The sequence below is a fragment of the Nothoprocta perdicaria genome, unplaced genomic scaffold (genome assembly GCF_003342845.1).
Source record: "Nothoprocta perdicaria isolate Ctin4 unplaced genomic scaffold, notPer1 scaffold_168, whole genome shotgun sequence".
Lineage (NCBI taxonomy): Eukaryota > Metazoa > Chordata > Aves > Tinamiformes > Tinamidae > Nothoprocta > Nothoprocta perdicaria.
This window is the reverse complement of record NW_020454849.1, coordinates 935,545-949,885: the sequence shown is the minus strand read 5'-3', so window position 1 is coordinate 949,885 and position 14,341 is coordinate 935,545. Positions and strand designations below refer to the sequence as shown.

The 14,341-nt window shown below is 37.4% G+C and overlaps 1 protein-coding gene across 1 annotated transcript in view; it reads right to left on the bottom strand.

Annotated features, from left to right (window-relative positions):
- TRPM3 (transient receptor potential cation channel subfamily M member 3) overlaps positions 1-14,341 on the bottom strand; it is a 242,611-nt gene that overhangs the window by 69,806 nt on the left and 158,464 nt on the right. The window contains exon 9 of the mRNA XM_026035828.1: positions 540-612. Within this exon, the coding sequence (XP_025891613.1) occupies positions 540-612 (73 nt within the window). The remainder of the gene's footprint in view (positions 1-539; positions 613-14,341) is intronic.

The following is a 14,341-nucleotide window of genomic DNA, read 5'->3' as shown; positions in this document are numbered from 1 at the left end:
TCCAGAGTTTCTACTATCCATGAGGCAGATTTTAATTCTGGAAAGCTCTTTGGCTGTCTGTTCATGAGTACTAATTTCTACACTGTGTGTGTGTGGCGTACACCATTAAATTATGGCTGGTCAGGTAATCTGAAGGTCTGCAATCATCCAGTGTGTAYGAATCATGAACCAAGGTGGCTGTTGCAAATTATTTCTTGAATTCACATGCTTTGAAAAAGGAAATATGGAAGTATTTTAAAATAAGAAAGAAATAACCATATTTTTCATTTCCTGACCAYTGATGATTTTTCTGATACACTAGGAATTGTGGGTGGAGAATAAGAACCAGAGACAAAAAAACAGTAGTTATATAAACATTAAAGAAAGATCTAGATTTTTAAAAAGCAGTTGGAGCAAAAAATATACTTCACTTTCATGGTAAGAATTGACTCCCTTGATATAGTATATATTGTCAATAAATGCAAGTTCCAGTATTGCAAAGACACAGAGTTAATCCATTTGGATTGTTGCAGGCTCACCATGAAGATAAACTTTATTACCTTTCAGTAATGCTGTCAGGATAGCTAAATCAATATCCTGGTGTCCTTCTGATCCCATGCGAAATACTGTGATCTGAAACATTAAAAGATAACAGCATTATTGAAACCACTTTTTTTTTTTTTTTTTTTTTTTTTAACTATAACAGAAATTAAACCAGGGCAGCATTTTCTTCATCACAAAATGTGATGATTGTCACAAAATAATGATGGGAAGCTTTCTATGGGAAGCTTTTTAGATAGGATTAACAGACAGTATTTTTTTGTGAAATAAAATTCCAAAGAAATGATATTAATGAGCATCCAAAAGAATAGTCTCCTGTAATACTTAGAGGATGAAATCAGAGATGAAAGGCTGTTCTTGTATAAGAGTAACAATAGATTTATCGTGTCCAATACATTACTTCAGTAGAGTTAACCCGGGATAAATTATGTGCAACATAGGTTATGGACTTAAGTTTATTTTATACAGCAGAAAGTTTGCTGAATAATCCCAGCCCTGTGTCCTTCGTGCACACATACTCAGTGACCTAGCACTGCAACATATAACCTGAGAGGCAGCGAAACAAAGCTTTCAGTTCATAAGGAGGGAAGATAAATACAGGGGGCTGCTCTTTCCCACCAGCTTAACCCCTGTCAGGGCTGTGGTGAGTCACCACGCTGTGCAAATCTTCCTGCTCCATTTGCTAGTGTGGCTGTAGCTGCTCTTGGACCCCTGCTTCTTCTGTGGCAACAGAGACAGCAGCTTTTTATCACTTCTTTTTCCTACTAATAAAGACTATGTTACCATTTTGGTCTGAACAGCTGATCTTCACTTTCTTTTTTCTTACTCATTTTCCTGTTTCCCTGCCTCCAAAGAGCACCAGCCTTTAGTAGTCCGGTTACTCAGTTACTCTAACGCACCTCAGCTACTTCTGTGCTAATTCAAAGTAACCTCAAACACTTTCTTATTCAAGGACTGCTCTCTTAGGGTGGAGTGAAATACAGACAACTGCAAAGAAATTTAGAGAAAAAAAATGTTAAAAACAGGCAGAGATGAGGATACAATATCAGACCCAACTCACCAGAACATCTGACTGTAAATATGATTAAAAAATGCTGAAGAATTTAGGCCTCTTTCCATAACTTTTCAAACAGACACAGCTCAAACTGCCTCTGCTTTGGGAGAGTATTGACAAAGACGACACCTTGGGTTTCACAACAAAGCTTGAGATTTGGAAGAGGGAGAAAAAGCCTTTCCTGCCTTCCCTCACATGAAGGACAAACGTCTCCCTTGTTACTATCAGCTCTGGCAGTCGGGGAAAGTAAGTGGGGGAACACAGTGTTCCTGCAAAATATCCTGAGCATAATATTCATTCACTGCTTGGCAATTTCCTTTCTAATTTTGCATCAACAGGCAGCTCCTGCTGAGCAGCTTAGCTGGCAGCGCTTTGTTTGCAGTGATGGTCTTGGTGACACCACCATATGGCTAGATGCCTGCTTTTTACCTTAAGGAAATCTGCACACTGGGACTTGAAAATACTGAAGAATGGGAGTTTGGCCTGCAGAGGAAGGAAACAGGAGACCAAATGCCTGCTCAGTGAACCCTCAGCTTCTGTGACAAGCTGCTATTGAAAGGCAGCAAAGCCTTTGGAAGGGTTTCCACCACAGCAAAACTGTGGGAAGTATGCTGAATTGGCTGGACCATATATAACCCTGTTTTTACAAGTTATCTTTTATCCCCCCCCCCGCCTCCCTTTGTCCCTGCAGGATAATGAACACACCTTAGCAGAACAAAATGCTGCTCGAATAAAGTAGAACTGTTATTTTTTTTTCTTAAAAACAATTGTACATATTAACTATCTCTTTATTACTATTTTGAAGAGGATAAACAATAAAACAAACAATAAGAAGACAAGTAATTAAAACAGAGATGGAAATGGAAAGATTGCTCTGAGTCAAACAACAGTTATCATCATTTTGTGTGTCTTGCCCAAGACTGAATTAGGGGATAGAATTTTAGACAGAACCAAGGCAAAATTTCACAGTAATTATTTCAAAAAGCAGGAAGTTTAGTAAGGAACTCAACTGCCTCTACATTCTAATTARGCAAGTAGCAAGCTATCTCACACATCTGGGCTGATAATTCAGTTCTGAAATGCAGCAGTTCTCTATCTGTAGTCTTCTTGCTTCTTGTTCTTTTGCCAAATGTATCAGTTGTTTCCTCTACCAAGTCTTTAGAGATATCTGCATGCATATATCTATCACAACATTTACTAACTGGCTAAAGGACACCATCTGAGTAGTCACAGCTCTGCAGAATTAATTTTGGAAGGTGAGGCTGTCAAACTGCATCATGTTTACTGCTGAACCATTTGGATCATTATCACTTCTGTTTCATTTGTCAACACCAGTTTGTTATCAAACCAAGTAGGTTCAGCTTCTGTTTTATTAGTCACAATTCAGGGACAAAGCACCTTGACTGAGTAATATCTCTGCTGTGTTCTGAATCACAGGGGAGCAGCACATGTGGAGTCCTGAGATCTCAGGCAAATCTTGAATGTTTCTCTGAAATAGCTTTATATCAAGTTGTTGTAGTGTTTCAATACTGACAAATCTTTTTGTAAAATCCTGTCTAAGGGAGACACAGAAGTACACAAAATTTGTGGTTGAATGAGATACCCTTATACTAAGGGCTCTCTTAACCTTGCCAGAAAGAATTATTTTTTATGTCTCTGCTTCATAAGTAGAGTTGTGGAGAGACAGCAATTTTTCCTAAAATATGGATTTACTTCCTTATTTAAACACTGTTCATGCCAGCATAACAGTTCTATCAGCATTATTTAATTCTCACATTGGGAAGAATTAGGACATACAAGCACATCCTGATGTACTTAGGAAAAGTTCAGTATTTCCTGGTCACTTTAAAACAAATCTGCCAGTCTTTCCACAAGTCTGTTTTTTTTTTGGTGATTCAATTGCCCCAGTTAATAGATAAGAATTTTAGAATTTATCTAGTGTTTTGTTTGTTTGCAATATCCTTACCTATTTTTAAGAGCCCATAATATATCTAATATTTTAGTAGGTGTCATTCTTAAATATTCTGGTAGGTAAAACACTGCAGAAAATTGAGAAACAGAGCATCGATGCTTTTAAAGTAGAACACTAACTTGTTTTAAAGGGTTACAGATCTTACTGCTCTAGCATACATAAAACTATTGTGTGAAAGGTAAATGTCTGGGTGCGAAAAACTACTTCCAGCTTCTCCTAACTGGATAAACATGTCTGCTACTGGGAAGGAAAAAAAGCAGGAAATTACGAACTAACAAACCCTCCTCACAATTTATCACTGAGAATAATTTTTTTTTCCTTATTTAAAGGAAGAAAAGTGCCGCAGACTCTAAGGACTATCTGCTTTTTACAAAATCTATCTTATGTTTAAGTCTACTGCTGTCTTACTTAAGCCTATTGCAGATTTCTAGGCTCTTTACAACTTCTGTAGAAAAACAAAAAACAAAACAAAACAAAACAAAAAAAACTAATAGGCATATATCTGTAATCCAGGCCATTTAAATACMAAACATAAAGCACAATAAGTTCATAAATTATTTTGAAAAAGAGTACATGCTTAAGACTCACTCTGGCCCAAGAAAACAATGAGAGTTGCAGCATTCTTCTGACTAGAACTAGCATTTTATTCCACATTTGGGGATAAAGGAAATATTAAAGTGAGTAATTTTCTTTATGCTGATCTGATTCAAACTGATGCTTTATTCTATTTTCTGGCATAATGAAATTGTATTAGAGTGTAAATCTGCCGATTTCCCTACTCAGCTGTTCCCTTTGAACCTAAAAAACAATTTACCTTCAAAGAAGGGAAAAAATCCAAAAATAAAGTACTTTTTGTTTTTCCCAAAGGTATTGGGCTACATGATATCTTCCATGTGGCTGGTAAATTGCTGAACTGATTTATTTGGACTCGCTAAACTGATTTTTTTTTTTTTTTTAAAGAGCAGCTCATCCATCACCAGCTTGGGGTATTTTTGGGGTTGCTGTTTTTTTTCTTTTATTCCTCTTTTTCATCTATAGGGTACATACTATGTGTTGATTCAAAATGACTGTAGGCATCTCAATGAACAAGTATGGCTTCCTGCAGCACCATTAGCTTTTTATTCTTTTTCCATTCTTTACAAATACAATAAAAGTTGATGTTAATATCCTTTACAAATACAAAACTATATTGCTCTTCACTAAAGATAGAGCTAAAATTTGGATGAAAACACAGCCAGAACCTTAACAGGCAAGCAAAAATGCTTTCAAATGACCAATAAGAGTTACGACAAGGAGCTGCAAAAGCAGCATTAATGGGTATCCAGATTCCTGCTAAATTTACTGAATGGCCTCCTTTTCCTATGCCCACAATATGTGCAAAGTGCATCAACTATTTCAAGGCAGATTACTCACATTTATGTACTGTTTTACGGGGAGGCTGGATATGACACCTAAACAAGAAAGAAGGGACCTTTCTGGGTATAATAGGCTGGTTAGGTGAGGAGATGGAGCAGTGGTAGGAGATGAGCAGGGAGGACCAGTGAGAGGAGCTTTGCTCTGGAGTGATGGATGGGTGAGGGGCATCCCCTAGCCAAATTCTTGTATCAGTTTTCTTGGTAAAAACGGAAGGAATGCAGCACACAGAAGTGCCACGCATTTGCCTCCACAAAACCTGCCTCCAGGACAAGGCTTATCTTTAAAAATAGGAAAAGAGAGAGAAAAAAAAATCTATCAAGGCCTCCCCTCCAACCCATTGCAAATTTTACTTAATCTTAATGTGAACACAATTAACTTCCAGGAAAACAACAAAAACAACAACAACCCCCCCAACTAGCTGTGTACTAATTCTTCTGAGGAAAATGTGCTAGGAAATTGCTGAAGCAAAACAAACCTCTGCAAGCACAATGATTGCAGCACGTTGTGATTCTCACTAGCAATAATTACAGTCCAGCAGGGCAGAAACCTAATTTTCAGGCAAGGCAGCTAGTGAGTAAGTAAAAAACAGAGATGAAGGAAAAAACAAGCAGCAGGACAGAAAGCAAATGGGGAGGTGGTGGTAAGAGATTATCTGACCTTGGGCTTTTTATTGAAAACACTCATTTTAAAACAGCTCTGCTTTCTTTTTAGTACCAGTTCATTCTTGTTCGACAGATATCTTTTTCCTTTCTCCCTTTTCTTATGTAATTTATGTCTCAGTAGGGTGGATTTAGCCAAATAGGTTGCATTTTTCTTGTTTGCTTCCATTCACAGTGATACTGCATTTCACAACTATAGGCAAAATCAGGTAATACTGTTTTACCTCAGAATAGTATATAWCATCAAAATATACCATCAATACATTCTGAGGCAAACACACTACACTGGAACTTAGGAASTTAGTTCTGTATGCAAGAAAAGGCAGGGTTACCTTGGAAATACAAATTATGGCTGTACATGCAAGATATGCAGAAGTTACCTTTTTAATGGGAGCTGCGGAATCAAAGGACTATCTAAGATCAGGTACATMAAAAACTGAGGAGTTTCTTCAAACAGAAAGCAAATGAAGTTGTAGGAGAGAGTCCCAGCAATGATATGAGTATTCAGATATGCAGTGGGTTAGGGAGAAGGCTATAATAATTTAAACACAAAATTTCTGAATTCTTACAGCATGTTGCCCTTCCTGGCTCCACAGTATCTGGTCACTTTCCTGCCCTTCCTAATCTCTGTGCCAGGGAGCTATTTGTGTGTGGAGAGGACAGGACTGTGTGGGCAGCTCTATGTGGAAGTCAGTCCTATAATGAACAAGTCATACAGACCCATAGAAAATTCCTTGACACAAAATCCTGCTCATTTTGCTTTGTAGGATTTTCTCTGAGTTAGCATAGCAGTGCCACCATTTGATATATTCAGACTYATCTGAGTATAGAAATGATAATACATTCAGCAGTGTCAGCTACTGTGCTCAAACATCTTCATATGCCACAAAGATGATGCTGACTTTACTCCCCGAAAGATAAGCACGATAAGATAAGCATGGCAGGGCCATAGCTATAGATATTACTAAGTGTATCATCTCCTTCAAATTATGGGATGGGAATTCATTTGAAAAAAATGTTTTGGAATAGTTTATGACAGTCTTTAATGAGATTAATTACAAGGCATAAAGATTCTTCCCAACTATTAGCTTATTTATTTCCTCTTTTAGTGCCTTTTCTAGCCCAAGGTGAATCCTTCCCTCTCATCACTCTGTTTTTCCTCTGGATCTTATTCTGAAAACATTCCAGAGGCAGAAGAACCTTCTTCCAGTCAGAGGCAGTGTGAGGACTCACAAGTGAATGCGAGTTGCTGTGCAATACTAGGCTGTGCTTCAGATTGTCAAATTCTATCACACACACTTTTTTTTTTTCTTTTTTTTTTTTTTAATTGAACCCTAAATACTTCACAGTGAGAAGAAGCAGCTAAAATATGTTCAGATTTTTAGCTGATATTTCTCTGAAGAGGGAAAAATAATGCCAGATCAGCAGGGAAAATGCTSTGACCTGCTGCACTGAAGAGTATCTTCTCTGTCATGGAGATAGAGAGTTGTTCCCTACACTTCAATTTGACTGTGCCTGCTGGCTATACAATGGATAACTGAAGATACAACAAAAAATGATCTAGCAGTGATGAGCACAGAGAAAGCAGCCAACATCACTCTCTCCATATGTTCTATTCATGGTATCCTAAGAATACTGCAAGTTATTTGTGATTTTAGGGCTGGGACCATTTTTTAATCATTTCCTTRTGATTTTAGGGATGAAAAAGTGATGATACAAATTTCATTCAAAGTGATTTTTTTTTTACTCTTCCCCAAATTTTGAAATATCTTTAAATATCAGTTCTCATGGAGAAAAAAAATTGTAAATGCCTCATAGTTATATGAGTTCGAAATGAACGTCTCTCCTGAAACTATTCTGTCTGAGTGCAAAAGTTCAGCATCATCATCAGCAAATATGCAAGTTCAAGTTCAGCAGCAGCAAAATAGACAAATTGTTCTGGAGCACATTTTAGCACTGTTTAGCTCGGCCTAACTGAATATTTTAGAAGCAAATTCTCTTAAATGAAAAAACAGGTTTTAGTAAAACAAGAGGTCCATTTTGCAAAGTATAAAAAGCCCCTGAAGATAGGAGRGGTAATACTTCCTTTTTTTCAGTAAATAATTCTGTTTAATGTAGCATACCAAAGATCAATGTGAGCACATGAGTAGCTGGATAATACCAGAGGAAAAAAAGGAGATGATCYGATAAACAGAAATTAAGGATTGGAAGATTGGAAGATTGGAGGATTGGAGAAATTCAGGATTCGAAAGCTTAGGGAAAAATTAAATCAAGTGTTGTGCTCTTTTGAGAATTCCAAATGGGAAAACTGGAGGGAGTAGTTTTAATGGTGGCTGTAAAATTTCAGGAACTTTACGTTTCCTGCCATTCTGTGGCAGCAATACCATGCTTCACATTCTTGCTTTCCCATAATTTGTCACAGAGTCATTGTCTGGTAAGAAGCAGGGGACAAACAAAAAACTCAGCACTTACATGAAAGGCAGCAAGTCTGCAGTTTAGAAGCCATATAGGTCCACAGAAAATCGTTTGACAAAAATTATTGTCCGTGCTTGGCTTATCCTGTTGCTTTGGTAGCTTTTGTTCCAGGCTGAGACAGYTGTGCCAACTGCTTAATGACTGAAAAGTCTATGGAAATTTCACAACTCTGCCTGATGTAAAAAACTTTTTATTTTGCCATCTAGCTCTTCAGCGAACCTGTCCATCTAAAAGTCTGGGTGAGCAGAAWGAGCAAGTCCCTTTGAAGTCTTTCCTTTTGGAAGGAAGCATTAATATTTTYCATTGGAATAAATAACAAAAAAATAAGCACTGATAGTAATAACATTGAAAACAATCCTTTTCAGTTGTATAGCAGCTTCCATGTAAGTGTTACCTTAGGGAATTTACCTCTCTCTGTTCAGGCAGTATCCTGATCCTCCTCATTTCAGAGTTGAAAAAACATGAATAAATATAAATTGCAAGTCACAAATCACATGATCAAAGGAAAAAAAAATAGAGACTGTGCTTTAAGATACTAGGTTGTTCGCATCAACAGATTATGATAATAGACACAGATGTAGACTTGCAATATGGGAACTGGGCAAGTATAGCAAGGAAAGAGCTTGGTTAGCTCTTTCAGCTAGCTCAATAGCCGTTTTTTGGTGAAGAAATAGGCATTTTATTTCAAAAATTGATGTATCCTGAGACCTTCCAACAGTCTGATACGAATATAAGTGTGATGTAAATGTGATGTTTTGCACTTCCACCATCTCTCCTATGCAAAGGGTTGACAGAAGCTGACAAAAACCGGCTTAACTATGTTAACACAAAAAAGGACATGTGTGCATAAAATAAAGATGCATCATCATCTGCAAGACTGAGCCCCAGAGAGCAGGAATTATAACTAATAGAAGCCTAATATAATGCAGTTCATTAACCCTACTCATCCCAAAATAGCTGCTCTCCACAGACTCTGATCCGCTGATGTTGTAAAGTCATGTATGAGATCTTACATGTATGGGATTCTTCTTTGTGCATCATACCTATAAAATTACATGGGATGCCATATTTAGAATACATAACTGCATCAAAATGGTGTTTTTGCTGGAAAGCATGCTTCAGGCAGAGCAGCAGGTACCTGTGCCACAGATCAGGGGGTTATAGTCAACCTTGGTCTCTGGCTGTGACTGAACTTTTGAGGAGACCTGTGTCCATACCATGAAAGTTTTGTTTTAGACTCTGGAGACTCAGCTGTCCATGGYGTTTGTGTGGTTGTGTGGATGTGTGTGTCCCCTTCTCTCTGTACAGCTGTACATTTACCAGTAGTTCATCTGGGAAAACAAAGACTGATAGGAGATCACAGTATATTGCTATTTTTGAGTGAATAGACTSCTTTTAGCACATAGCCTCAGATCCTTACTGTCTCTGTTCTCTTGCTAAGGAACAAGTATTATGTAGGAAAACTTACATATAAAAAAAGCAATCAAGCCAGTATTATTCAGGGCTTTTGATGACAAGTTCAACCCATAGCCTATCTCTTGCTCACAGGTAGTAACCACTGTAAACCTGAACTGTTATTCAAGCCCAAGTTTAAAAGACATCACTGTTTTTGAGAACCCACCACTGATACAAACAGACCTAATGTCACTGTTACTCCAGTTTTCTCATTCTTTATATACCAGAAAACTGTGACTTGCAAGTCACTAGACTGCCTAGAATGTCTGAAGGGCTCCAATACAAATAGGTCTTTTGATTTCATCTGAAAAAAGTCACTTTTGAAGATGTTGTAAATCTGTTAGGTGGGAAAGTAATTAAAACTTGACAGCCAGACTCTGCTCCACTTAAAACTTCAATTTCTAATGTTATTAATCAATCTATTATTAAAAAGCTGGACAGTACTTAGATATACAGGTTGCTTTGCCATTGATGATGTCTATTCTGCATTTAAGTTGGCATAAAAGCCATGACAATACCCCAAAACAAATCAGAAAAAATAGCCATGAACTATTAGTTTCCCAGCCAGCATGTTAGTGATACTAAGCAGGTAAAACTTGGCAAAGRCATCTCAGTTATTGTAAGATTGACCTCAATTTTTCATAAAAAGACCAGTACATTCACTGATGTTGTATCTACACAAAACCTGCATCTTGTATAGCAAGCTACTAACCTAAGACTTTKGGGTATTGCAGCAATACAGATTTTTTTTTTAAAGGCAAGAATAATTGAAACTTGTTGGGCATCACAAGGTCAGGGACTGAGAAAGGTTTCTGAGTAGTTTGCATAGCATATAACCTGTATTGAAAACTGCTGACTTACTGATTACAAAAACTGCATTTCCTAATGCAAAACTTGCTGTGCCAAGTGCTACTTTTGGCCTTCACTTTCTTTACTGGGTCAGTTGACAGAACTTTGTAATGACTCTGTGTGGATTTTGCAAAATAACTTTGTTCATGGTGTGACTAGGACAATGAGTATCTTCCCAAAATTATGTTTTTAAAGGGCAAAGAAACTTTTAAAATGTAGTTTCTCTGGCTGCAGTTTTAATAAGAGAATACATGGTAAGGGATGGATTTTAAATTTAAGGGATTGGATTTTAAATTAAATTCCTCTCTGATAGGTGATTCTATCTGACAATTGGGAACGGAATATGTACCAAACAGAAGAGAAAATTCATGCTTGCTGAATGCAAACAGCAGATCATGGATTTTCTTTGTAAATTTCTAAGTGGTTCAAGTTATAAAAGGGCTACTGGTCTTTGCCGATTTGAGCTGGCGTGGCTGAAGTGCAGTACAGACCACGCAACTACCTGAATTGCAMACTTTTGCTTCAATAGTTGGTCAGAGAATCTTGTTCTTGCTGTCAGCAGGAGCCTCGCTTCATCTGCCACCAGTTGAAAGGCAACCACTAGGATCAAAAGCTTTTCAAGTCTTAAGTATAATACAACAGCTGCCTTTATCTCTCTTTTTGTTGATGCATGTAGGTGTTTTGCCTGTGGAACTTGTTCTCAGGATTACTGAAGCACAAGGCACAAAAATATGGGCCTAGGATCAGATTTTCTTCTTGGTAGAGTCAATGGCAAAACTTAACTAAGTTCAGCAAGTTTCTTCACAGTCTGCAGGTCATAAAAATTAGAAAATACTTTATTTCTTAAAAACAAACAGATCGGCTCATTGCATTCATCTGTTTCAGCATGAAATCTGGCTTACTAGTTAATTAGTCTGGAAAAAAACTATTATTATCATATTCTCAGCAAGACAGAATAGTCATGAGTTTTACGCTGTGCCCAAACAATGATGATGGTTGTCATTGTGACCATGCACTGAGCCACAGGAATGGCAGAGAAAGGACAGGCAATGGTAAAATATCTACCATTTGCTGACATGAAAGAGAGAGGCTCCTTTTTCCTTTCAGCATGCAAATCTCTTAGCGTTCATAAACATATGCCCACTATCTGCAGTCTCTTCCTTCTATGATCCTATGCTGTGGTGGAGTTATAGACAGTTACACAATTAATTCATTTTAGTGWAGTAATTGGAATTTAAAACAGTAGAAAACTGTCATGGCAGCAATAGAGAAAATGCTTTGCCAGTGGGTAGTACATATGTAGTATTTACTACTGATGTTGTTTGTGCCATCTTCTAATCCCTAAGGTACTGAGATARCAYCTTTCCTAATTCATGTCAAATGTCTCTGTCCATCAGATGGAAACAAGATTAGGTTTATTTCTTCTTAAACCACTGTTTTCCAAGCACTACTGTTATGACAAATATATCTTACTGCAGCAAGCAYGGGCATATAATTCTCTGGCTTGTTAAATGGGGCCTTTCCCCATGCCTGCCCAAGGAAGCTCCCTCTTCCTCTTCTGCCTGCTCTGCACACCTGGACTCAAGAAGTCACTTTCATAGGAGTCATATGCCAGTCTGAGCTAAGAATTGGCTTGGTGCTCCTGGTTTGCCAGCTAGTGCAAACTAACACAAACTACAATTACTGTCTTTTTGAACAAATAGGAAGGCTAATTTATTTATTAAGGCAGAAAAAAAACCTCACTCCTTTGTAAAACTGAAAACAGACTTCTGAGGTATAAACAATGCAACATTCATTCAGACATTGTCTGAAGAGAATTTTCTCCTAGTTTGATGCTTCAGGGATTCCCTCCTTAGCTGCTGCTTTACTACGGGGCTGAGCAAGGCTTCCAGCGATGTCTCTGCCGTATTGAATCCTCGGGGAATGCTCTCACCTGTGCTTCATGTGCTCAGTTCAGAAAAACAGCCCTGAAACAGTCTTTCTGGAAGATCAGGAAACAGCCTTGGAGACAGTCTTGTTCCTGTCCACCCTCTCATCATTCCTTATTTATTTTTTTAATTTTATTTTTGTGCCTTTGGGCTAGTTAATATGGAATACAAATGTCTCATATGRAGAATTCTATTTTTCACTTCTTTCAATTGGTAGCATTTGCTGTTCTCGCTTATTCTGAAGTTGCATGGAGGAAATGGAATCAGATGGAAAAAGTGCTCATGGTAATTATTGAAGAAAGGCGTTGATTGGCTTTTATGACACTACTTCCTGCACAATTAGCTGTGTTGAGCCTTCATGCTCTTATTTTAGTAACTACTTTGGGTAAACATTTTTTTAAGAGTTCCCTGTACATGTAACAATAGTGAATCTCCATAAATCCATAGGCCACTCTTCTGTCCTTAAATTCTACAGTTATATGTAAGAACACTCATATTCTATTTAATTCTTAATTGCTTTTTTATAACATATACATCTCTAAGCTCAATCAAATTTCTGGATATAAGCTTGGATGCATGCAGTGCCAACACAGCTAAGTTTGCAATGTAATTAAACTTACTCATTAAACAGAGAGATGAAATTTGCTTTGCTTTGCAATCCTAACAGACCTCTCATGTGCGATGGCCTCACTCTGACACCCAGTTTGTGTACTCAGATTTTCTCCAACAAATGAACTTACCCTTCAGCAAATGAATAATGYGCATCTAATAGGAAGAAATCTAATAGTAAGGCATACATTTCAGGCAGTACTTTAAAAGTAATTGTCAATATGTAAGAATTCCCTCTAAAAGGGATAACTTTTGTAATGATTAGGCTTTTCTCCTGGCCACTGGGATTCTGTTAGGCTCATAAAAGAGATGCCATTTGTTTATATATTCTAAATAGATATAGTAGCAACTCTTGTTTTCAAGGGTAGATTTTTTTATTCCATTTCTCAGAAAAACTTGCATTCTCTTTTTTCTTTGGAAATTTCCTCTGCATGTCTGCAATRAAACTGTATGTATGTGTTTTACAGCAAAAGCATTTTCTTGTCTGTACCTATTTGTGTTTATTTGTTTAGCTGTATGCTGTAATATGGCATGTCTTTACYGTGCTGTCTACTTTGCTACATACAAATTGAGCAGCCACAAAATCAGACATCCTTGAAAACTGGACTCATCAATTTAAGAAAAATGTCTGGGATCAATTTGGCTGCTGCTATGCTCTAGTAAGAGATGATCTTCTGTATTTTCCTTCTATTTGTTTGGTTTGGGAAGAGGAAGATCTGAGCAATGACAATGTTGATTCATCAAGCAGTGTTCTGTTTTATGCTTGACAAAATCATAAGGTTAAGCAGGAGTAAGCAGAAGAGCTACAGCAGATGTGGAGACATGAAACATCTGGCAGTGTAGAACTGGTGAAGCCTCCACTCACTCCTGGGGATACTTCATGTCTCCAAGGTCATCCAACTCTGGTTTCATCATCTCCCTTCATCATTATAAATACTGTCCTTCTTTTAAATTGATCTACATCGTTGTGAGTCTTTAAGGACAGCTTAAGAAGTACAGTGCAGGAAGAAAATCTTTTCAGCTTACCACTGTTAAAATTTGTACTCTCTTAGTGCAGCTGAGATACCTAAAAGAAGCATCTGTTTTAATATATTTCTTTTGTATATAGTTAGCCCAGAGTTACAAGCTGAACCTCAAAACTCCTAATCATGAGCAAATCCTTTCATGGTGGCTGGCTTTTCACAAGAGAGGTAGCTGAGCAGCATATGTGGTGATGGAGGTGATATATCTGAAAAATAGCTTTTAGTAAATGAACTACCTTGCCTGGACAGGTGAAAGCTCCATAGTTAAGTTTGCAATTRCATAGTTTACTCAAAATCTGACAACCAAATATAGAATTTAAGACCAATTATAATCTAGAACTGTATGTTCTCCTTGGACTTGA